Here is a 26,929-nt window from a genome sequence, read left to right as displayed (position 1 = left end):
TAGATTTACCACAGATCCTGGTGTTCTTGGCTGTAATGTGTTTCTGTGTGTGTCTCATCAGAGGCAGCACTCTGTGCACCCTCTCCTCCTCTGTAGTCTCCTCTCTGAGCATTAAGCTGATTTGTGTGTTTGCAGTGAAGACGGGTGATAAATAGCTTTTATAAATCAACCAGCCTTATTTTGAAAATGAAGGTCACATAGTTCTGAAAGGGGAGTGTGTGTAGAGGGTTGACTTACCTGAGGTTGAGGTAGGTGAGGGCCTGTAGGTTGCCCAGGCTGGAGGACAGTGAACGCATCCCATTGTGGTACAGGCTCAGGGTCTCCAGAGAGATGAACTGACAGAGCTCCTCCGGCAGCTCACACAGACGGTTCTTAGACAGATCTGAAAACACACAGAGAGCGAACAAGCGTCAGACCGATCCATCACAGTGATCACACTGCGAACACACAGAGGAAAGGACGACTTCAGAAGAGCCAACTGAAGTCGGAGACAGTCAGCAGGGACGGAGCTCCAGGAAATGATAATTAAACATCTTGCATTTATTTTTTTTAACTAATTATTAGACATATAGAATGTATAGAAAGATTTGTTTCTTTTTTATGTATGATTAATCCTGTCGGTATGTTGTGAATATTTTGGGGTTGAAATGACGAATTAGTACAAAAAGGTTTGGACACCGAACGTCTCAGATTGTTATTAAAAGTGTCTAACAAATATGAGGACAGGATCCCCCCAGAGAGACCTTTTTGTTCAGGTGAGATGCTCTGTGTTACATCGCTCTCTTCAAAGCCACCAGACTCCATTGACAAAAGCAGTGATTTTACCTCTACGGTTACAGGAGTTGCTGATCTACTGCTGCCTTGATCTGTTAGTTTGTTTGTGTAATTGTGGTTATAAATGGTTAGTTCAGGTACAACACGATACTTTTATGACTCATAATGACACAGAAACAGAAATCGATGGACTCAGTGGTAGACCAGCAACTCCCTGTGAGGTAGAATTGCTGCTTTTGTGAATAGAGTCTGGTGGCTTTGAAGAGAGCGATGTAACGTCTGTTTCTGGTTACAAAAATCATCTTCCTCGTTAATATCTCTGTAGGGATCCTCTTTGTAATGGAGTCAGACACATTATTATATATATTATAGCATTTTTAAGACACAGGATCATAAATACCAGAGTTAGTTTTGGAGCACCCTTGTGGTCTAGAAAGATCTCCATGTTCAGCATCTGCAACATGAACCCAGCTGTAAACTTCTGCTTCATGTCATTCACCTCTCACTCCCTTCTTGTTTCCTGTCAACCGTCAAGTCATGGCCATATGCCATAAAAAGTAACACGAGAGCTTACAGGCATCGAAATCGAAGCAGCAAAGGAAGAGACATCCTGACGTTTCATCCTACATTTCCCATGATGCCCCCTGATAGCGTCTCTTTCTTACAGTTGCCCTCAGCTTATAATGTAAGCTCTCTGTAGTTTTTTTTAGTCTCTGAGCCCAAATAAAGATCCTAACCCCTCCGCCATCCATCAAACTCATACTCTGCTTTTATACTGTATGATTTATCGTATGACAGAATCCACGCTGCGTTCAAGAACCACCAGCCTAACATTAACAAACCACACTGCTGTGACAGAATCTGGGCAAGGACGGCTCGTCCACTTCTGACCAAACTGGGGGAGCTGCTGAAAATAGCTGCTGCTTCCTGCCTTCTGTTTCCAGAGTTACTGTATGTAGGCCATCCTCATCCACCTTCACAGAGTCATGGAGACCAGTTCATTCTTATTCTAACGAAGACTTAGGATGGTTTCAAAGCAGATTACAGCTCCGAGGAACAACTCACAGCTTTATTTACTACTTACTCCAAATAAGTCCCATTTGGAGTATTTTTTACGTTTTCTTTCCACAGTTTGTCTTGTTTTAAGTTTGTATGAAGACGTATTCTGGAGCTGGAGGAGAAGAGCAATATTCTGAGAACAAACTGGCATATTTATGACATAATAAAGTCATAAATGAGCAAGAAACAAACACTAGAACAATTGTGTTTATAGGAACCTTTACGAGCCGTGACCCCCCCAATAAGCAGGTTGTGGTAAAAACTTTTTTGTGACTTTTTAATCTTGTAAATGTGAAAGTTACTTTCTCACAAATTTGCCTTTTTTTTCTGGCAAATTTACGACTTTAATCTTGGAATTTTCTTCCTCTCGGCTCTGTGTGTTTTTATACAATGGCTCTAATACGCCGTCGTAAATCTGACATTTAAAAAATTATTAGTATTAGTATTAGTTGTTGTACTTGTGAAGTTTTCAATCTGTAACAAGGACATTGTTCCAGTTTAGGTAAAAGAGGGTTATTCATGAATGGCAGCAACCTATGTCTTTGATAAACGAGTGCACGTCCTAATGTTCACTGCAAAGAAAAGGTATAAAGTACAATAATATATTACGTAAATAATGTTAAACAATGCGAGTGTTTTTCTGCTGTTTATCACAGTAACTTTAATATTTTGTGTTTTGGACTTTTAGTTTGACCCATTTTTAAAGAGGCGGTATTATTCTTATTACAAGCTTCATATTTCACTCTGTGATACCTGGGGAGTAGCTTAGCATAGACAGTAGCTGCTCTGTCCCTTTAAGAAACCCCGCCCCTACAAGCCTGCTTTCTTCTGATTGGCCAGCTCTCTGAAGCCTGCTGAGGCACGTAGAAAAAACCGTGTGAAAGCTGGCGTTCACAGCAGCCTGGAGTACTGCGACATACTTTAACCTACTGATGTGAAGCTTCACCCACGTTTAGTCTGAACACTAACATCGTATACCTGTGTTACCATGTGAGGCAGCATCATAGCCCCTCTTTAAGACAAACGCTGGGCTCTAGGAAGCGGCTGCTGTCCGTTTATCTTCTGACATTTTTATGGGTTAAAAAAATAATCAAGTGAACGACAGATTCATGCAAACAAAATGACTGCTTCTTGTTGTCCGCCGCCTACTGATCCAACAACACTCCATCTGCTGTGAAGACGCCATGTTGCTTTTGAGCCATTTGCACGTTTTAATCAAAGCCCCCGTGAAAATTAAACCTCCAGAATACATCACACATAACGACACATTTTATTGAGGATAAAAATTAAAGGCACCAAAATGTTGAGAGTCTACTTGATTAGAAATATCATCCTTTCTTTCCTTTTACTTTTCAAATATTTCTCCTCCTTCCCATTTTTGGAATGCCCTTCTTACTGAGCATGCTCAGTACTGACCCTCTCATCAACTCTTCTCCACACTGTCTGTGTCACTTCAATCTCGGGGTAAAGGAATGCGAGTGCAGCCGACACAATAAAGCATCGATGCATTGTCTACAGAGCTGTGGTGGTTTAAGCGGCACCATGAGCACCACGAGCGCTCTCTGGCAGCAGCGTGAGACAGACGTCTGTCAATGGCAGACAGCCCGATGGCTCTTTATTGATTGTGTTGGAAGCAGCAGGGCCGGAGGAGGAGCAGGCACTTCCTCTCTTTGTTCGGGCTTCAATGGGGGCTTTTATTTTGAAGGCTTGAACTGAAGAATTCAAGGGGGGGGCATTTTAATTTGACTTTCTGCTGGGTTAGGGACTCGGCAGTCAGAAGGCTTTATGACAAGTGGACACTGATTAAACTTTGGTTATGCATCTTCATTGCTTAGATATTGATCTTCTTCTTTCTGTTTACTCTCCTGGATGTAGGGCACCGTTTCAGCTTCATTTTGCATTAAAGGCGCTCTTTGTTTCTGTTTATTTCCTGTTCCTGTTTCCTCATTTCACCTCCCAAAAAACTTCCTGCTATGGAGATAGCACTTCCCAGAAGTACATGTGTAATGCAGCATTTAATATATTTGTTATTGTTTTGTAGTCATGCACAAAGATGACAAAATAATTCTGCTTTTCCACACTTCAAAGCTGAAAAGTTAAAGTATAATTCTTGAGTTTCTAACATTTAAAAGGCAGAGAAAGCATGATATTACAGTTTTTGCCGATATGCCAATATTTTCCAACACGGTTTGCCGATTTCGATACCGACACATAGGCACATGTTTTTTCCCCTCATGCCTGCTCTTATTGTCGTGGCCAAAAACTGCCATACCGCAGACATGTTGACAGAAGAGGCGTTGTACAAAAGGTCACGTGTCTGATCACTCACGTTTCTGAGCGCACCTGAATGCAGCATCCCTCTGAGACACGGCAGTGAGAGAGACATGCCCGGACTTGTTCACTGCACCGACTACGGAGACATCAGTAATCGCTGACGGACTCTTTTCATCGTGTGTGTGTCCATGAAGATGTGAGTTGGTTTGCTCTGATGTTTATGTTTCTCTCTGTTAGCGTCGGCTTTGGCTGTGAGTGTATGTTCGGCGTGTTTGATGTTTGATGAGCTAACTGTTAGCTAGTTAAGAGCTGTGAAAGTTGTTTAACTTTCACAGCTCTTAACTCGAGTTTCTGAGACTGTTCAGTCTTGACTAAATGATGACTTTGTGCAGGCAGTGCGCACACTCGCGCTGAGTTAATGTCGTAGCATTATTAGGTTTTTACGGAATCATCGAGCATTTAGGCAGAATTAAAGCGTTGTTTTATCGGCGGAAAAGATCGGCAGGAAAATGACGATGCTGATAACGTGCCGATAATATCGTGCATCTCTGCTTTACGTCATGCCCCAAATTGGAAATACTCATGAGTTTCTGCCCTGATCAAGCTACAGATATTCACCCATTTAACAACCAATAAAAAGAGAACACTTTGTATCTAATTGCTAAAAACAGTAAGAAATAGGACGGCACCAGATGAATGTAGACGAGGTCTAACTGTGTGTCTAACAAAGCAGAAAGGACACGCACCTCACTGCTGAGCCGTGTTCTACATTAATGAAAGAGTGAACAAAGAAACCAGACCAGGACCATTTCACACGGCCTTAATAAACACCACAGTGTGGTTCAGTGTGTGTGTGTGTGTGTGTGTGTGTACGCTCTGTGTATACAGTACATGAGAGAGTGGCTGGATCCTGTACAGTAGCTCTAAAAAGCCCGATCTCTCCCCGTCTTCACTGTCCCATAGCTGCAGGGGAGCTGGGTGAACAATAGGTGGGGGTGGAAATAGTAGTGTGTGTGTGTGTGTGTGTGTGTGTGTGTGTGTGTGTGTGTGTGCTCTGGGGGATGGAGAGGTTGTCTAGTCTCTGTATCCATGCCTACAAAATACAACCACATTGATATCTGCATGCTCTAGTTGGATTTGAAAAAGGAAGTCACGGTTTGGAACTTATTTTACTACAAAATAAAAGAATCTTCTGTACAATGCAAACACACACGTTGCTGCTTTGAATGCAACTCAATATGTTGTGTAACAAACAATGACACAAAAAACCTAATCGGTTGCAGCAGTGTGAGCCAGGTACTCACATGTGTACTCTGTGAGCTTAAATCAGTGTTTTTCTGAATGGAGTCTGGTGTGTGTGCAGAGAGCGATGTAACGTCTGTGTGTGGTTAAAACAATCATCTTCCTCTGTAACAAAAAGGTCTATCTCTGTAGGGATCCTTTCTGTCATGTTGTCACACACTTAGAATAACAATCTGAGCCTGTCAGTGGAAACAACAAGAACTTTTAGTGGACGACCTTTGACCCATCAAGGATTACATTGCAGACATTACAGCCTGTTTAACAGGCTGAAGAAATGTAATGGAGCAAATAGAAAACAACCTAACAGTCATTTAGACCCCAAAACATATAAAATAAATAAGTAAGGGCCAGGTTAATAAAAACTCCTTTAAGTACCAAAAGAATAAGAATAAACACATTTATATCCTGACAGCTGAAAACTCCATGGCAGCCTTTCTCTGCTCTCTTTCTTTCCCATAACACATTTCTGCCCAAATGCCCTGCGAGCTGCTGAAACAAAGCCCAGACTGACTCACTGGAGCATCATGGGAAAAGCATGTGCTGTGGAATGGGGCAGAGAAAATGCCCAGTCTCACACTGGTTCAGACAGCAGGACGCTGGCTTTAAACAGGCTTGATCTGTGGTCCAGAGCCAACTCTGCCAGCTACACAGAGCTGCACGGAGAGGAGGAGGAGGAGGAGGAGGAGGAGGAGGAGGAGGAGGAGGAGGAGGAGGAGGAGGGAGAGCATGTCATCATGACATAAAGTGAGAGATCCTTCCGGTTAGCTGACTCACAGCTGGCCTTTTAGCATCAGACAGTTACCAGCTGGCCCCATAGTGACTTCATGATTTGGCTTCCCCGCTCTGTGCAGACACTTCAAAGGCCTGCTCTGATTGGTCAGAGTCAAACTAACCGTGGTTAAAGGTTCGTCAGCGCACCAGGAAATACAAATACGTACGCTGTTACAGTGTGAATCTGTGACTGCTAACCAAATGAAGTGTTTCATTGAACAATGAAACATTTCCAGGAAAGAAAAGAATTGTTTCATTCTTATCCTTGGAAATAGCTCGACAAAAGGAACCCTAAAGCAACGTCCACCGTTAGCTCACGAGAGACACGGTGATAAAAACAGAAAGATGTTCATTCAAGTTCTGGAAAAATCCTGTAACTTGACCTTGAGTTAAGAAATGTTGGTCAATGAGGAAATAAAAACAGTATAAAATAAATTAATATTGATTTTTAAAACGCTCCGCCTGTAGAAAACTCTGCTGCACATCAAATCAAGCGCTCCCTAAACTAACAGCCCCTCCTCCAGGGGGCGATGGAGAGGTTTGGGCTTCACTTGTGGGGGAGCTGGCAGGTCATGTGATGAGCGCCGACCTCTCAGCAGCAGGTTAGCGAGGAAGAGTGAACAACAGAGACGGTCGGAGAAACTAAAGTCAAACGTCTGAACAGAAGACGAAGAGCTGGTCCCCTGAAGCGGCTCGTCAGCGCTGGTTTGGAGGTGTTTCAGGTTTAAGTCATGTGAAGAAGAAACAATAATCAGCAGAGAGGTCATGACCCCTGCGTCTGCACCGCAAAGCAACACGACTACAGAGTTACAAAGTGCAGCATGATGAGTGTGTGAAGGCCGAGAGGAAGAACGAGCTGCTCCCCGTGCGTCACGTCAGACATCCAGAACAGAGACGCTGCACAGAGACACCCTATCACCCAGCTCCCACAGACACACTGACATTACCCATGATGCACCAAATGCAGGTAAACAACCTGATTTGAAGTCTCAGTTTGATGCTAACTTTGAGTCAGTGTCTGATGTTGGTAAAGTTGAAGGGCTGAATGTTTAACTTTGTCAGACTGCTGGTGACATGTGGCTGCTGGTAGTTGTAGTTTATTAAAGATGTCAGCAAAGCCACAAAGTACACAAAACAAACAAAACAAAGTTCACAAAGGTCAAACCTCTGTTATCAAAACTGAAATAAAGTTTGCAGACTTGTCGTCTCCATGGACTGAACATTTATCTCCACCTGGTACCTTCTCAGAGGCGACTGCTGGGCCGCATGTCCCACTGAGTCAGTCTGTTGGTTCTTTGTAGACGGTTAATGACAGTGAGCTCCTCTTCCTGTGTGGATACAGTAACTGCTCTCCTTATGAAAAATAGTGTCAGTAATAAAAACAGTGGATTGTTCTGAAGTCGTTGAAAGTTATCGAGATCAAAAACTCAGACTGGCTCCAACAGTTCACATCGCCTGCTGCCAGAGCGTCTAACTCAAATGAATGTGACGTAGGTGTAACCTGTAACACTATCAAACACTTTGAATAAGACTGTTATTAAATTAGAATAATAATAAGAGACGAGCATGACGTCAGGCTGGAAGTGAAACAGCTCAGTGTGATTATAAAACCGTCTCCATCCAGAGTTTGCTGCACGTATCTGTGAGCTGCATCTCGGTCCTCAGAGCGACGCGTTCGTGTTGACGGAGGTTAAATACACAAACTGAGCTCAGAACGACACTAAACTAGCTCGATGGAAAATGCACACTTTCAGCTCTGCTGCCGACGACATCAAAGTAACTGGTGCAACCCCCGTCACTACATGTTCGATATTATCGGGAGTTTTTAACACTTGGATCATGCAAATGTCATAAACCACTGGGAGCGCTCTCTCCAGCAGCAAACAGGAAGCAGCAAACGAGTGGATCGTAAACATGGAGACGGCACACAGTGTGAGCGCGGCGGCAGTTAGCTCCGATGAACCAGTGAAAGTTTGAAGAATGGAGGAAGTACTAAATCTCCACCAGGAGCATGATGGGAAATAATCTCGTCTTGTGAAAAGTGACCCTGTTAGACAGTCGAGAGGATGTCACACTTTGAAAAGTCTTCTAGTGTCTTGTGGGAGTTTGACGGTTTTTCAGCACTAAATGTTCAGCTCACGCAGGTTAGATCTCCACATGAGCTCACGCTGACAGCTAACAGAAAACACCTGCGATGAAATCACTGATTGTGGTGAAGCCAACAAACTCAACAGGCTTTAAAAGTTTTAACCCACGCAGCAGTGGAGCTGACGTCTCCTGCTGTCTGTGGACGCTCGTGCCTCATTGGTGGAGCTGCTGCATCTTTTTCATCATGAAGAGCTGACGGTGCTCCGACAGCATCGACACAGATCAAGCTCACGGCGAACTCTGCCTCTTCTAAATATAACTACGTCAAAACACCTGAGCCATTATGTGAGTTAAGCATCAACATGCAGTCTCTGCAGGTTTGACCACCTGTGTCATCCATCCTTAAACATCATCACACGCTCTTCATCGGTGACTCATCGGACCGCGGCGCGTGCTGCGGAATCACGACCAGAATGGGCGCGATCGACTCCGGAGGTCGCGGCGCACACGGAGACGTGTTTTTAGCTTAGGATTACTTCAGCGTCCGGATGCACGATGTTTTATACCAATATTTTCCAACCCTTTCTGCCGATTTCGATACCGATATGTTCGCTACATGGTTTTTTCAACATCAAGAATCAAGAACATCGAGTCTCCACTATCATAGCGGCCCACTGGCAGATCCTCGAGATGGGCAATTCAATTTGTAGTGTTGAATGAATGACATGTGGCCCCTCCTCGCATGACCGATGCTGAGCACAACCTCGCTATCTGCCGATATATCATTTTGAAGCCATACTCTGCAGATACCGATAACGTGCCGATAATATCGTGCATCCCTACTTCAGTGTTTTGTTGCTGTAGAGGTTTTTCTACTGCGGAGGTCTCCTCTCTCATAAACACACAGCCATTGAATGACATGGTAAAGAATCTTCAGTAGACTCCGAGGGCTGCGAGAGACTTCGGATGACCAGATTTAATTGTTCAGTTACAGGATGTGTTTAAACATGACCAGCATCTAAAACGTGATGACTGACTTAAAACAGTAACAGGAAGTTGGATGGAAATATTTTAAGTCCAGCACGCAGGCTAAAACATGCAGACTAACCGGCTGTTGTCGTGTTTATTTCCTCTGTGTGACTGATCATCAGACACAAACGTTTCCTCACCATCTCACAGCGAGATCATTTCAGCTCCAATCAGAATCAGTGGTTCTGTGGTTCTCCAGGCTCGTAACTGAGAGCACCGCCTGAAACACTGACGCAGGATGTCCGAGGATCAGCAGAGCGAGGAGGATTGGCATGTCAGCGCGCAGCACTGTGTCTAATTACAGGTCAGGATGTGATGGATCCACTTCAGACACTTACATCACTGCTGACCCAATGACCTCCAGGACCTCAGCAGGACTTTTCTAAAGTCTCTAAGCACACGAGGAAAAGCCCCAACATTCGCAGCAGTGGTAGATTTAGTGAGAGAAACTCATGCTGCACGTCGAGTTGCATAACCTGCTCAGAACAATGACATAATCAGCCGTTACTCTGCTGCTCCAAAGTCTCACGTCATGTCACAACTGAGGAGCACAGAGTTCAAACAGCTTCAAAGGTTTGTGGATTAAAGAGCTCTAAAAACATGGTGTCACAGTCTTCATCATCAGGCTTCATGCAGGTTTGCAGGAGCTGTCAGAGGCAATGAACACACTAATCTGTTTGCAAATCTGATTACCTTTTCACGACGGCTCCACTAAACCGTCAGCGCTGTTAGAAGCTGCAGACGTCCGTGCTTTCTGTCCGACTGAAGCCTAACAACCAACATTTAAATCATCCGACTCGTTGCTATGGTTAAACAAGTTGTGGTTTGTGATTGGGTGTGGTTTGGTGCATCAACTGCAAAAACACTGCATCACTGACTGAATGTGGTGCAAGTTTAAACATGAAAATAATCCAGATTTGAGCTGAGAAATCTGTGCGGCTCAGACGTCTGAATCCACCTGTCGCTCCTCCGTGCTGCTCTCGCTGAGCATGCCTTTAGCCCTGATCTGAGTCACTGAATATTGTGTGTCTGCTGTGAGGACAGCAGCTTTGCAGCAGCAGGCCGAGCCGCAGAACACAGAACAGTTCACTTAAGATCTGCATGTGATCTGATGCATGTTTTGCAGGTAACGACCCGTTACCATCAGCCTGGATCAGTCCTGATGTGGATCTTTAAGGTCCTTCTGAAACGCACCATGCATAACCTGATAGCAACTCACGATCTGTAAGCTCAAAGAGCAGAGCAAGGCAGAGGCAGAGGTCTAACAGGGCTGTGAGTACACACTAAGTGAGCAGTGGAGACTCCCTGCTACCTGGCACTGATCAGGTGTACATGCTTTCACAGTGACAACCAAAACCCTAATGGACCCCAGAACAGAGAACCAATCAGCACGATGCATTACAGACTCTATCAAGTGCATGTCGAAGAAGTGAGAGAGCCGACACTTGGGACAGGTTCGATCCATGAAATACACCTGACACACTGGCTGATTATTAATGCCACGGCGTGAGGTCGTGTGTGCCGACAGGAAGTAAGAGACGTGAGCTTTTGTGTCTAAAGTTAACGTCACCGAGCTGATCACGCTGGTTACACACACATGTGAACACTGTAGAAATGATGGCACACTAAGTGTGTTTGATTTATTATACAAAGGCTGAACTCTCTGAGTCTGAGCCAAGCGTGCTAAAGGACAGACGTTTGGTTTTGTTACAACTTAAAAGTCACAAATGATAAAAAATGATTGTTAATTATACATTTACATAAAACACTGTTTATCTGGTAGGCTATAATGTCCTGTTGTAAATAAATAGAAATCACAATGTTACTTTTTTCATACATCGAGCAGCCTGAAACATCCTGACTCTCTGACCGAGACCAACTGACCCACACGTGGGAAGGAAGATGACACGTGGGGCCAGGTTGTGTCCCAGATCCTGTGTGACTCTGGATAGACCATCAGGAATCATTCATAGAGCTGGTTTGTTAAATGCAAGTAACAACTTAGATTACTGCTTCACAAACAGTCGACTGGGCTGCTTTAGTTCAGGCGCCCCGTACACAGAGGCTACAGTCCTCGGCGCTCTGATCGCAGGTTCGACTCCCGGTCTGCCCACATTTCCCGTCTCTCTTCAGCTGTCCAATAAGTCCACAGAAATCATCTTACATAAATGAAACCAGCTGACACTATAGTGAGGCTGGTGGGCTAAAACAGGGACGTAAGCAGTGTCTGAAAACACTTTCAGGGCACCTAAACTAAATGTTTCCAGACTTTGGAAGCCTTGAGCATCACATCATTCTGAAATGCTTCCAAACGTTTTAGACTTTGTGTGAAAGCTGTTCCCGTCACTTCATGGACTGTTTTAACACGTCTCTCCTCAGAAACAGCCTCACAGGTGAGAGGATATCAGGTTTATGTCGGCCTCACCTGCTTTAGGGCTGTGGCTGAGATCTAAGGAGCACGATGATGGCAGTAAGAGTCGGTACTGTTCCACAAAATATAAGAAAGGAAAGAAGGAAAGAAAAATAAAGAGCAGCTGATGAAAGACAAACGGTAAAAAGTGAATCTTTGCTGCTTTTCTCTTCAAATCTGATGTGCAAAGAAATGTTTAAAAGAGGCGTGACAGAGGAAGGATAAACTTTACTTCCACGTCATCTCACACGCTTTGTGATGTTCCTGAAGCAATGATGATGTGGATTACACACGCACACGGACACGCACACAAACACACACACTCACACACACACTCTCAGTGAGACTCTGAAACAGAAGAAAACAGGGACTCTGGGCCTCCCTGTGTGCAGAGAGGCGTGTTTGAGCTCACAGAATGAGTCTCTACTCGTATCACGTTCTGGTGACGGGAGGTGAGGATTATAAAACAGGTACAGGAGGAGGGGAGGAGCGGGTGAGTAACAGGAAGATAATACCCGGGACAAAGGAGGTGAGGAGCAGCCAGAGAGGATAAAAACATGACGGCCAGAAAACAAAGAGCCAGAGAGGAGTGACTCAACAGAAAGAGGACAGATCTTCACTGGGTTTAATCCTCGAGCTGCCTGTGCTAAACACAAATGACTGAGTCACAGGCAGAGGGCTGAGGGGAGCCGGGACAGAGCTTTCTGTAAGCAGGAGTTCTGTCGTGCTCTCCAGAGGATGTCTCATTGTTTTTATGAGGTTTCAACTAAAAACAAAACACTAAAAACGTCAGAAATATTCATTAAAGTGTGTTTTTATCCAAATAAATACGCTGCTGATGAACATGGAGTACAAAGTGCTTCTGTATTTTGCATGATATATTTTTAAAGCTTTAGCAACAAAAGGCATCGAAGCTCAAAGTCAATACACGAAAGGTTTCCATCTGACGTGACCAGAAGCTTCTGGATCCACTCTCCTCACTCCATCTCTGCCCGACTGCTGGAACAGCTGCTGGAATCGATTCTGATGAGCGTGCTACGACTTCACCAGACAGTAAAATTAGGTTGTAAAATCAAAAGTAGAAAACTGGAAGAACTAGAAAAGTGCCGTCAGTCAAAGCCAGATCTCTGCAGCAGTCGGAGGGTGGAGAAGAGCACCTTTCCTGCCTCCTGCTTCCTTCCTAAACAAGGAAGAGATGAACCCTCCTCTACAGCCCCTCCTCTACAGCCCCTCCTCTCACCAGTACAGTCAAGATGGCAGCAAATAAAGGATCAATAAATGGAGATTTATTCATCTTTATGTTGCTTAAATAGACGAGGCCTGCAGGATGTAAGGAAACTCTATGTTGTTCAATATTGTGATATATGAACACACATTAAAGAGTGCATGTGAGTTATAACTCTTAGTTTCTATGTGTACCTGCGGTTCTGCATGTTTTACACACCTGTCTGTGCAACATGTCCATCCTGAATCCAACAGGTTTCTTTCACCACAAAGCTAACAGCAGGTCATCTGAGGGGAGCGGAGAGCTGCTGGTCTTCACCTGAGCAAGCACGGCCTTCATACAGACTCCTCACACACACATGCTCTGTGAGCAAGCACGGCCTTCATACAGACTCCTCACACACACATGCTCTGTGAGCAAGCACGGCTCGTTTACATCAAATCATGATTCTATTCATAGCGATCAATTCAGATTTCTGCGATGTGTTTGTTGCAAATGCTCATGTGAGCGACTCACTGTGCAGCCCTAACATCGCCTGTATGCAAAGAGTCATTGCAACAACAAGAGGCTGTTGATCCTACAGAAACCTACAGCACAAGAACTACAGCAGGTAGGGATCATTCAACACATCAATATTGTTCTGGAGCCAATCTCTGAACCAGAAGCATGAAGTCATCAGGCAGCGTTTAGCCATAAACCACCTTCAGTGCAGACGTCCTCCTCCGTGCGCTGCATCGTTCACAGTCCAGTCAGCAGCTCGAGCAGCGACCGTGTGTTCAGGTCAAAGGTTAACTCTCCCTCCAGATGTGTCTGCTAAATAAACGCTGTCCTCTCTCGGTTCGTCCCATCCCCCGGATGAGCGCCCGTTCATCTGTCTGTGCTGAGTCTCAGTCTCACTGTAAACAGGAAGTTACACAGAGGCTGCACTCTGGCTGACTGCAGCGGGATGAAGCCCAAACAGAAACAGATTCAACATGAAGCTTTGTCAGGTCTGTCCTCAAGAGGAGCAGAACACTACTGTGACATGAGACGAAGGGCGGAGCCATCGTTTATGATGCATTCAAGGAAGTCGGGAAATCTAAATGCTCAACGGCTTTACCACTCTGTGGGACCTGGGATGTTGTTCCTCCTGCTGTTTTTCCTGCATACACTGCTGATATACGATTGGTCAATACTGCTGGGACTACAAACAGAAACCAGATCGCTTCCCGTACTAAGATCCAGTCGTGCGCCTGCAGATTCTTCTCTTTTATGCAGAAATCTGAACATGAACGCTTGCATACACAAAGGGCCGAACACATTATCCACTCCAGGCGTAAAGAACGTGATATCGAGCTTTGACGACCTGAGAAAGGAAAGTGTAACAAATGTAAAGCTGCAGGTAAAAGACGTGGAGCATGTCCTGTCGTCAGTGTGTTGTATTCAGCAGCCACACCTTACCTTTACTTTTATGGTTCTAAAAGCTACATGAGGTTTCAAGCTGATGCTGTTTGGGTTTATTTCACAACGTTACCAATGGCAACACACCTCTGTGTGTGCTGTAAGACAGGATGTGGCGGCGTTGATTCCTATTACAGTGTTAGTTATATCGAGAGGAGGACTGAAGCTGAACACCACAGCTCTGTTAGCATGTTTGTGTTTATGTACTGTTTTGTGCAGCATCTCAGGAGCCTCGTATGGTTGCCAGGCCTCCACAGACTGTTATGACTAACCAAAACTCAGGTGACTAAGCTGGATAACAAGATATAACCTGTAAATAAAGTTGTTGTCTTCTAATCTTTCCAGACTTTGTGCTCAGCTTAGCAAACCACGTCTAAGCCCTGTTATCTGTGGATGTGACGGCAAATACAACTGATTTCCAGAGATGCCAGGGTGTTCCTTTAAAGGGGAGTTCTTGTATTTCTAAACCTGGGCGTTTAAATATATATATAATATACATATATTTGGGTCTAGGTGCAAAACGTTTTGGAGTCGCTCCAGTAGACGTGTTCATCCTGCAGCAGTGAGACAGGCTGTAATGGCTGCAACATAATCCTTGATGGGTCAAAGGTCGTCCACTAAAAGTTCTTGTTGTTTCCACTGACAGGCTCAGATTGTTATTCTAAGTGTGTGACAACATGACAGAAAGGATCCCTACAGAGATAGACCTTTTTGTTACAGAGGAAGATGATACACCCGACTGCAGCAGGCTGAAGAGAGTCCAAAACACTTTGCACCAATTAGACATTTAGACCCCCCAGTATGTATCAATAGGGCCCATTTACAAATACCAGAATCCCCATTTAATGCATCACGCAAAGTATCGTCCAGTGTATCATGTATGTTATTATTATTATGTCTTTGATGACACCTATGTTCGCAACGTCTCTGACGTATCTAAGGTAACAGGCTACAGAGGCGGATGTGTTTTCTTCTCCTGGCAGGTGAGCTGAGTAAAGAAGGGGGTGTTCCACATTTCATCACAAATAACAAGAAATAACTCGCCTTTTCTGCAATATTACGCTCGGCAAAATCAAGTCAGACCAGATTTACTTGCACTCCCCTCAGTGTGCCTCCTTCCTCCTACACCAACTCCTCTCCTCTAGCCTTCCATCTTTCACCCTTCCTCTTCCTCTCACTCGTTTCCCTCCCACACAGTGCAGGGTTCTTGCTTTAGCTCTCATATGCAAAGCTCAGTGTGGTCATGCAAAAAAAAAAGGGAACTACACTACGAGCACACTCGCATCTCCCGTCGACAACAAGTTCACAGGAAACGAGGCCTTCAAGGAGAGAGATTTAACAGGAATGTCTCCTCCTTCACGCAGTGTAAAAAATAATAGCACAAGCTAAATATAACTGAGCTGTCGGGAATAATTGCATCTTAATTTTGCCTATATGTGAAACTTCTCCAACTCTAATTGCAACAGACGAAGCAAACAGCAGAAGTGTCAAAGCAGTCGTCATCGCAACGGCATGCACGCTGCAGGAGTGTCAAACCGTTACAGAGAAACACAAAGTATTCATGCAGCTCCAGCAGCATCATCAAACCTGGAGGCTGTAATTAGACTTCAGATTAGATTAAGGATAATTACACTTTGGTCAGAGCCACAGATGATCTGTGAGGTTAGCAAAGGTTGTTTGAAGGTTAGAGAACAAACACTCAGATGTACATCATGTCTTTGGTGTTAATTAGCCGTCCAGATGTCCCTCTGATGAAGAACAGACGTCAGCACACATCTCACAAACACATGTGTCCACACACACCGCACACGCACACGCACAGGCACACGCACAGGCACAGGCACACACACAGGCACAGGCACAGGCACACACACACACACGCACACACGCACACACGGCAGCTATTAAAATAATTATTTTAATTAAGTAGAGGTCAAGGCGAGGCGAGGTTATTATTGTACAGAATTACTGGAGCAGAAATGAGAACTTTATGATCACTCAGAGAGAATTAAGTTTTATTCTCTTGTTTGGATAAACTGAAGAAAGTACAGGTAAAGGATAACACTGAGTGGAATGGGCCAATCAAAACACTGTGTGACCAAAGGAAAAACTATTAAAAAAAAACATTACACAAGAGTAAAAGAAAAGTAGTTTTTGATGGGTGGCAGAGGAAACCCACGACCCAACAACTACAGCAAGTTCCAAATCCTAATGTAAGATAATAACGTGCTTTCATCTCTCATTGAACCCTTTAAGCCAGACTGCTGTCATGGGTAAATAAAACTTCGCCTTGTGTACGTGACTCTTTCAGTTCATTAAAATGATCTCTGGACTTCCTTAATGTGGTATTCTCATGAAATCACATCCTGCAACATGTGATGTAGAAATCCTGCAGTACTTCTACAGTAATCATGAATATGCATACAGAGCTACACAGAACTACCCTCACCCCTCCTCGGCCCCATGCCTTCCACATCGTGTACAGACTTTCCTCACTGAATCAGCCATCTGGACACCAAACACTGTGGGAGTTAATGGATCTGCTGGGTTACATAAGGCAACCAGGGCCTCTGCCTTCATTATTCACCAAGCAGTCCCCTCCACGCCATTAGATTATTTACACACACTCTTATAGAGTTACATTGTGTTGCAGGACAAACACAGAGCCAGGAGGACTCAGCACTGAGGACCATTAACTAATGGCTGCCTGCTGCGCCTGCAGGAGACGGCAGCTACGACAGATAAAGGAAGTACGGACGGTAGAGACCCAGTGTCTGATATAACTTCTGCATCGCCTCGAATGCTGTCAAAAAGCCAATGAAGCAAATAAACGAGCCACGCTAAAAATAAATATTCACATTGTTGTTTTTACCTGCTACGAACCGCAACTTCTTTAGAAAATGATTTTGTATAAATAAAACTACAAATTTCTGTTTTAATTAGGAACCCTTTTTTTTAACCAGAAACATCCATTACATCACTCTTTTGAAGGCCACCAAACTCCATTTAAAAAACAGTAACTTTACCTTGCAGAAAAGAGGAGTTGCTGGTCTACCGCTGCCTCAATCTGTTAGTTTATCTGCGTTATTTTGTGACTTACAGGTTTTAGATGGTTGGTTTAGATCCAACAGAATATTTGTGTAAGTCACAAACAAACTAACCGATCAAGGCAGTGGTCGACTTGCAAATCATGTGTTCTTTGAGGTACAATCACTGTTTTTGCCAATGGAGTCTGGTAGCTTTAAGAGAATGATGTTACAGCTGTTTCTGGTCTGTAAAAAAGCCTCTTCCTCTGTAACAAAAAGGTCTATCTCTGTAGGGATCCTTTCTGTAAGCTTGTCAGACACTTCTGAGCCTGTCAGTGGAAAAACAAGCACATTAAGTGGACGTATTTTGCCCCACAGAACCGTGCTGCAGCCATTACAACCTGCTTTGTGTCTGCTGAACGAAGCAATCTAATGGAGCAACTCCAAAACTCTTTGGCTACGAAGACCCCAAAATATGTAGAAGAAAAATGGCCCAGGTTTAAAGAGAAAGGAATTGCTCTGTAATGCAGTTAAATAAAGAACAATACCATTAAGGCTCGAAACATTTACTTCCTTATTTAGAAGAGTGCCCGAGAATGCAATCTCACTCTGCGTCACATGTGATGCAATTTCAGCAAGTTTGCAACATACAGCTCATTTGTATGTTTGGCTGTCTCACTCGACTATCCAACCTCCAGACTCCACAGTGGGCCACGTATGGCACAGTACATGTGGGCAGGCAGACTGTCGTGTTGTCCTACAGCCTCTCTGTCTGTGCCGTCTCTCTGGTTACCTCCCCTGGGACTGAGCAGGGAATCCCCCTCCCCACCAGCTGCTGTGCTCTGAGAGAGAACACACAGCAGCAGCTTTCAGACAGACACTCAGAGACAAACATTCAGTCATGACACTAAAGATACTGGAAATAAAAGCATCACAAATAGATTGAGCCACCATATCCGACTTCTGGTTGCTGTTAATGCAAACATGCATGAAGAGAAGCTTGTGCAGCGTTTATCAGATCATGAAAGGGTCCCTGGTTTCGTTTGAATCTCTTCTTTGAGGCCGTGTCTGGTGTTTTACTTCCGATGACATTTAAACAAAAAGTCGTTAAAAAACGTCCTGCTGGTGGTACGGAAACACGCTGGCTGACAGAAAGAGCGGGGCCGTCAAAGAGGCGAAGAGTTAGAGACGAAGACAGACAAAGCAGAAGTGAACAGGCAGCCCACATCCGCTGCACAGAGGACATAAAACACGGGGGGGTGAACTCACTCACTCAGTCAGTCACACACCAACACACACACTGCACCGACATGCATGCACACGGTCTCATTTAATGACACAGAACAGATGTAAACAACTGACGGAGAAGGCCGCAGCCATATGTTGAACTGTCTCTCACACACACACACACACACACACACACACACACACACACACACACACACACACACACACACACACACACACACACACACACACACACACACACACACACACACACACACACACACACACACACACACACACCTAGCAGCTTAGTCGGAGAGCTTTTCAGTAACACAGTTAAAACGAGGCCACTGGTTAAAGAGGGCAGGCTGTTTATTTACTGTCTCACTCTTTACACCTGCAGACACGACACTGACGTTACTCACCGCCTCCTCATTTAGGATAACATCACTTTAAAAGTTTTTCATGGAGCTGATGTTTGTGTGACCCTGCAGATTAAAGCTCCAGACGAGCTCAGCCTGACTGTAACTTCACACAGAGATGAGTTTGTGTTTGTTCATCATCAACCATTTATGAAGAGACTCTCCGATTGTCACTGCTGCCGTGGCTGCAACCACCACAAGAATTCCTGCAGGTTTTCAGATTAAAGTTATCTGACTGCTGATCAGTTCTCACACTGACCATCAGAACGTTACACTGCAAAATATGGACGACAAATAGAGCTGAAAATGTGACCTTTATATAAACTTATGTCCAACAACTAAATGTACTGATGGCCTGTGATACAGAAGGATCTGTCATCATCAGACTCCCAGCTGAGCTAGGTTACAGACAGACTATCAATTGTTCATGTACAGACGTACATACTGTTCACACTTATACTCGACATGCATCAGATAAACTGATTTCATATTGAATGCATGTAACGTTCACTGCCACACAAGCTCGGGAAATGAAACTAGGATCATTCTTTTTTGTCAGGCAGGTTATTAAATAAAGTAGCCTGCAATCAAACCAAGAGCACGGGCTGATAAGCTTCAATGGTAACCTCTGAACCCAGCGTCTGTAGTGCAAGAGTGAGGATGGGTCTCTGTGCCAAATCTCATAACAATCAATCAAATGTCTGCCACACGTCTGGACTAGATATGCCGATATTTTCCAACCCTTTGTGCCGATTTCGATACCGATATATTAGGCACGTTTTTTTCCACCAGAGAGCATCACGTCTCCCCTGTAGTGGAGTTGATATCATGCCTGCTCTTATTGTCGGGGCCCACTGGCAGAAGTAGAAATAACATGATACAGTGCTTTTTAAAATGTGCACATTCACTGAGCAACATAAGAAAACTACTTAAACTGAGGTGATGTACAAAATGTCGTTTTTATTTGTATGTAACATTTTCTTTCAAATAAAACTATAACATTCATACAACTTAGACGGCTTGGATGATGCTCTCCCCGAGAGCATCCTGACAGCAGCCACAACTAGGGCACATTTCACCTGTTGCACAAAATGAAATCAACCATGCTGTCCGTTTCAGAAACTTTGAAAGACTCTTGCGTCCTTCTTCACGTTTGACAGAGGAGGCGTGGTGCATGCAGTGCAAGCACACACTCGCGCCGAGTTAATGTCGTGGCACTACGTCGAGCTGTTTAGGAAATCATCGAGCATTTAGGCAGACTTAAAGTGTTTGAATATCGGCATGTCATTTTCAAGCCATCATCTGCAGATACCAATAACATGCCGATAATCTCCTGCATCCCTCGTCTGGACCAAAAACAGATCTTTCTCTCCATCCCTAGTGTCAGAGAGCTAGCTAGCATGGATAAATATCTCATTATTGCACGTGATAAAGTCACACAAAAGTCACTCCAACTGCAACAACATGCCAAGAAAAGCTAAAGTCTACCATCCCAGTTTCAGCAAACAAGTTGCCCTAACACAGATGGAAGGTAAGTCAACTTAGCCTCAAAACAGCAACATCAAATTGCGAGCATAATAACCGCCATCGCCTGCACAAACCTGATTGAGTCACGAGCTATTCGTTAGCATCTGTTGCAGGTGCTCTGGTAATAAGGATCTGAGACGATAGCACGTCCCTTGGTGGTATGCATCTATTCTAAGAGATGTCACATCTGTCCGTTAGCCGTGTTCTGCAGCACATTTTGGTTTCTTTGCACCTGATTAAACTCTTACAGCCACAACACACAGAGCTGGAGGCAGGGCTGTTTATGCTAGGATGCTGATCTACAAATTAAACCGTATTAAACTGGTGAAACAACGCTAACCACAGTCGTCATCCTTTACAAAACAGTAAGCTACCAAGTTTTCAAAGGGCCGGTTTGCTGATTTTCAGCCTCAGTGCTATCATGCTATCATGAGGAGCTAATGTCAGTATGGTAGGAAAAAATGCACTTTGGCTCTGTGCCTTTGGAGGGCGCTATCTGCTTCTTCAACAGGCCCTGGAACACCTCCGCCAGATGACGCGGCCAGGGAGCTCGCTGAACTACACTTCCTCAATCTCGGACGCCGCCTCCGATGTCGTCTCGTTCAGAATCGTCGGGTTTGAAATGTCGACTGCAGAGCTGAAGATCCACCGGTATATTCTCATCGTGTTTCAGACTCTGTCCCGCTCTGAGCCGTCGCCTGCAGAGAAATGGTAGTATTTCACTTCAGCGTCTCTCGCTGGGCCGTTCCTTTCAGAGGGAGGGGCGCAATGTATGCTGGGTGTTGTAGGAATGTTGAATGGGCGAAACCACGAGCTGTTTGTACAACTTTCTCCACAGCTATGGCGCCAATTTCAGATATTATTGCTTCTATCGATTACAGAGAACACCAGCTGTGACTGACAGTTTTTCCCTTTTTCCGGGGGCGGACTGCTCCTTTAAGAGCCCCTTTTGGTTGAGTCTCTTTGCTGCAACGATTAGTTGATTAGGCTGATCAAAAGTAAAATATTGCCAACTATTTTGAGGAAAGATTTAACATTGTCCACGCAAAAATGTCAGTAAATAAAGAATATCCAATTTTCACTTTTTGGGACATTTAAAAGGAGCAAAAATTACTTAATTATTGATTAGAATAATTGGCAGATTAATCTGTAGCTAAGCAGAAGCAGTCCTCAACAACAGCTCGTCTTTTTCTATGTATTTGTGCCTTAAAAGCAAGAAGAGGAAATGAATGAGAAAGTAGGGTTTGACTGCAAACACAGGGTCACTCTGTTTTTCAAACTGTCTGGATAATGACAATTGCAGAGCTGCTGTCACGGCCTTTACAATCAGACCAAAGGTTAAAGTGACTTTAAATCACCACAGACAATGACACATGCTTTTCTGTGGGTTTGTAGATTAGTGGGAAATAATGAAGCCAATCCACAAACACCCAATGGTGTCCAACATCAGGTCCTTAACCCTCCTTATAATCCACTTTACAGGAGCATGGCGTGTCTCACACACACACACACACACACACACACACACACACACACACACACACACACACACACACACACACACACACACACACACACACACACACACACACACACACACACACACACACACACACACACACACACACACACACCCTTTCCTCATTCAGTATTTCTCCAGTCAGCTGCTCAGCTGTGGTATGGAGAGTGTGTGCGTGTGCATATGTGTGTGTCCTTCCTGTTCCCAACAACAAGCTCTTGTCTCACATCCCCAGAGGTCATATGAGCCTGCAGGTCAATTTATTAACTCTGTGCCCATGCAACGTTTTCATTGCTGCTGCTACCAAACAAACTCAAACTGTTACGTGAGCTTCTGTTGTTCCAAATATCCTTTTTAATAAACTCAGTATCTAGTTTATTGCTTGGAGGGACATCAGATCCCAAACTGAGTCCTTTAATATGACTTTCTATTTAAAAAGTGATTCTCGATTAACTCCAGGTGCGCCTAAATTAAAAACAGAAGAATAATTAAAATCCACAGAGAGGAGGCGCAGCATGGACGCCATGCTAAAAGAGAAACGCAGCAAATAAAAGCAAAGTGATTCTTCTTTTATTGCTTGTAACCCTCAGCGTCTGTGCTTGTATTCCCCCCCGCTGCTCCTTGTTGACATGTCGTTAGCTGAGACCGCTGGCTGTTGTCTGTTCATTTGGAGTGCTTCACTCTCTGATTGGCTTCTTCATGTGGTCGCAGTGTTTTAATGAGAGCAATGGGGCGTTTTCACAGACGTTTCCCAGGCATAAAAAATAAAGGATCAGACATGGACTGAACTTTATATGAGAGACAACGAGACAAGGTCCTTAAAGGCCTCAGCATGCAGACTAGACTGTAAAATATGTCATCACATCTAAAGGCAAAGAGATCAGATGATCTTGACATTATAGTAAAATTAATGTTGACAAACTTTGGACATTTTTACTGATGATGGATCGAAAAGCCTGAATTTAAAAGTTTTGAGCAAACCCAAAACAAGGGGAACTAAGGGGCACGAAACATCGCAGGGTGAGCGATTGTTCACTGAAACAGGTCAAGCTGCTACTTTATTGTTGCTTTGTGCTAAAGGAGGACTCGCTATTGTTTTCATTTTCATCACTAATCTACAACAAACGTCCTTCTGATATCACATAAATGCTGCTCACTGTGAGTGCTCACTGCGAGTGCACACAGTGAACGGACTCTGAGCTGCAGAGTCTGCGCGTCACCTGTAAACTGTAAACAAGCACGAGACGCCGCTGACATCACACTTCATTTTACTGACTGCTACTGATGCGTGGCAGCTTTCACTGCATGTATTACTGTTATCAGCGGCACCTCGTCCCGGTGCTTGTTAGCGCTGTGGCTACATACGGCTACAGAAGTGCCGCAGAGTGTTGACTTTAGCAGCTACACCTGCAGCGCACACACGCCGTGAGGTTGTGTGCCGACAGGATGAAGGCGACGGTGAGCATTCGTTACCATAAGTTACCGTCACCGGGCTGATCGCGCTAAATAAACATACATTTGAACGTTAGAGTCGGTACATGACATACCGTATATCTCACGCAGCTCACAGGTCTGTATTTATTCTATAAAGAAACGTGTCGCTCCACCTGAACTCTCTCTACTTTTTCATGCAGGTGTCTTTTCTCCAATGTCGTGCAGCCCTAACGTCACCTTTATGAAGGTGGTTTGTGTATCTCAAAAGTGAAGAGACGCTAATCAAGATGGTCTACACGATATGCCGTCGTTTGGTGCCAATCAAGACAGGAAACTTTGATCACCTGATGCGGTTTCATCCCTTTGAAGTCATGTCAACTAACATTTCAGACCCTGGACATTTTTTAATCCATCTTTTAACCAGGATTTTTGTCATCAGACTTTTGAATCTTAAATTGAGCTAAGCTAATGGTAGCGGCAAGCCAAACGAAGATGTGCCTGGCTTCATAACATTCTTCAAAAGCTCACACAGCTGGTTAACCTCCCTCCTCCTCCTGAGCTGTGTCTGATGAACTCTCCTGCTGCTTCCAGCTCCTTGAGGCTGACCAGTGCCCAGTATGACGAGCTGTTAGCTCGGATCAGTACCAGGATTTCTCTCATGGACACCAACTACCGGCGTTCTGTTTCAGCTGTGGAGCACCTGTCCATCTGTCTGTGGGCTGAGATCTGTCTCACTACAGCGCTATGAAGCCACAACAAACAGATGTTACTGAGATTGAATGACAATAAACAGGCTGAGAGGATGCTGAGAGAACTACATCAGGAGGCAGGTTTGTAAACAGGCTGAGGTCATGCTTTGTCAGGTCTGTCTGCTAAACGACAAGAAAGTACTGTTAAAATGCTCGTTTTTTGAATGGAGTTTGGTTTAAACATTTCTGATTCATTGTCAGAACGTCAGGACAATCTCAACAGGCTTCAGCGTACAGCATAATTTACACAATACAATACAAATGTTAAAACAAACACCATCTTTATGAAGATAATGATTTTCTATTCTGGAACATACATGTATGTAGCACTGTCACCAATGACAAACAAATCTTATGGCATACTAGTGATTTCTTCAGATTTAGATGCTGAATATTGGCCAGAAATCTCTTTTATAACAGCTTCAATCCAGTATGCAAATATTAAAAACCTGTACTTGGAAAGCCTAATTAGAAACGCACTTGCCTGAGGGAGATCTGTGTGTGTTCACGCTGAAAAACCACAGAGATTTGTGAGTCCACAAGGTGCACACACATACAATGACTGGGCTTTGTTCCCTCCAACCGCTCGGAGCTACCGGGAAACACTCTGGGGGAGGCAGGCCAAGTCTCCTTCTTTGTGTGTGTGTGTGTGTGTGTGTGTGTGTGTGTGTGAACCTTTGACCTTCCTGAGGGAAGCTGCTCCAGTAGGGAAGAAGAAGGGGGGCGGATGTTATCATAAACAGTGTCGGGCCTCTGCAGCCCAGACTTATCCCAGTTCAACCACCATATTTATCTGTATAGTGACAACACACAGCTACAGTATTACCCTGCACACCACAGCTCAGTCTGTATGACTTGAATGCATCTTCACTGGAGCAAATGTGTGGATTCAATTCTAATATGCATCAGAAGTTTTGACCGTATGTCCTGTTACGTTGGTTGGATCCACTTCTGGTTGCTGACATTGTCGTAGCTACTCTCAGATTAATTATAAGGGGGTTCTTTAGAAAAAAGCCACATGATAAATAAATTGATCATTTATTAAATTGTTTTATTCCTATTGTCAATTGCCCAAATAATAACCTGCCAAAGCTTGCAAGAATCACAGGTCATTATTTTAGTTCTCCAGGTGATGCATGCTACCTGACCTGCAGCAGAGAGGCAATGTAAGCGAGTAACTGCTGCAAACTGTGGAAGCAAGTAGATATAGATGCAGATATTCTTCTCAGAAGACGGTCTAGAGGTTATTTAGATAAGCAAGCAACGGATATTTGGGCCAAGACTTCCTCGTCTGTGAGCTGGTCATCGCTTACAGTTTACAGAATGAAGTCATAGTTAAGACATCTACGACCACATTCTCCCTCCACCCATATAATAACAGCTTCAAGTGCAAGTTTCTATCACAGTAAACAACGACATATTGGTAGTGAAGCATAAGGACTGAAGCATTGTTCAAAAGAACAGGGTTTCATGAGAAGCATTTATAAATACAGATATTATACTTTTGATCCTTTTTTGAAATGTAAGAGAATTTGATTTTGAAAATATGATTATGAAGATGATTAAAAGTGAAACATAGTTTTCACTTTAACTTGGCTGATTACAGGAGTACGCTGCCACCACTCGCCTGAGCTCCTGTAGTTCATAGTTACACCAGAGTTCTTTCCAGTCACAGGTAAAGTTTGTTCCCAAAAATGGCTCCTATATCGTCCGGAGGTGGTTCTTGACAGGCTCAGATTGTTATTCTAAGTGTGTGACAACATGACAGAAAGGATCCTACAGAGATAGACCTTTTTGTTACAGAGGAAGATGATTGTTTTAACCACACACAGACGTTACATCGCTCTCTGCACACACACCAGACTCCATTCACAAAAACAGTCATTTAAGGACACAGAAGTTGCTGGACTACCGCTGCCTTGATCTGTTAGTTTGTTTGTATAATTGAGTGTAACAAACTATTGAGTTGTGTTTGCACTAAACACCAAAACACCAAAACATTATCCAACACAATCCATCCAAGACAGCAGTAGATCAGCAACTCCTGTGTTCTGCGACGTAAAATGACTGTTTTCTCAGTGGAGTCTGGTGGCTTTGAAGAGAGCGATATCTCTGATTTAAAAAAGCATTTTACTCTTTAAATAAAGGTTTATTTCTGTAATGCTGTCCATCCCTTTCAAAAACAATCTGTCAAACATTAACATTTCGTTAGCGGCATCAAATCTGTAACAACATAGATTGGGTTTTTGTTCAGCCCTAGATGTAGCAGGTTTATGTTCTTTTCAGTGGTCTGGTCAAAGGCATGCTACGACCCAAACTTATCGGATTCATTACAAAGATGGTGTATCCTTTCTGAGCTTTGGCCTTACAATGGATTCAAACGACGGAAAAACAAACATCCAGTTTGTTTCTTTTTATTAAACTTTAATCTGAGCCTGGTCGCTAACACTGCTTAAGTAAAACGACTGTAAATGCAAGTCCTCATGTTATTTCAACAATGGTATACTGTTTGTTGTATCAGGTTAACTAACAAAAGATTATAAGCAATGAGCTGGATGTATCGATCTTTGTAAGCTGCACAACAGGAACGATCAAAACACCAGTAACAGGTAACTATTTTTATTATTAATTACCAAACTGAATTACGATTTTA

The 26,929-nt window shown here is 43.9% G+C and overlaps 1 protein-coding gene across 2 annotated transcripts in view; it reads right to left on the bottom strand.

Annotated features, from left to right (window-relative positions):
• Positions 1 to 26,929, bottom strand: part of lrch4 (leucine-rich repeats and calponin homology (CH) domain containing 4) — a 54,199-nt gene that overhangs the window by 24,441 nt on the left and 2,829 nt on the right. For both annotated transcript variants that reach the window (XM_069672079.1, XM_069672078.1), the window contains exon 2: positions 238 to 382. In XM_069672079.1, coding sequence (XP_069528180.1) covers positions 238 to 382 — 145 coding nt within the window. The remainder of the gene's footprint in view (positions 1 to 237; positions 383 to 26,929) is intronic.

Source organism: Semicossyphus pulcher, unplaced genomic scaffold (genome assembly GCF_022749685.1).
Source record: "Semicossyphus pulcher isolate SPU_LCO1_2020_fin unplaced genomic scaffold, fSemPul1.0.p SCAF_21, whole genome shotgun sequence".
In the NCBI taxonomy this organism is placed as follows: Eukaryota; Metazoa; Chordata; class Actinopteri; order Labriformes; family Labridae; genus Semicossyphus; species Semicossyphus pulcher.
Note: the sequence above shows the minus strand (reverse complement) of the source record. Positions and strands in the feature narration are given on the sequence as shown.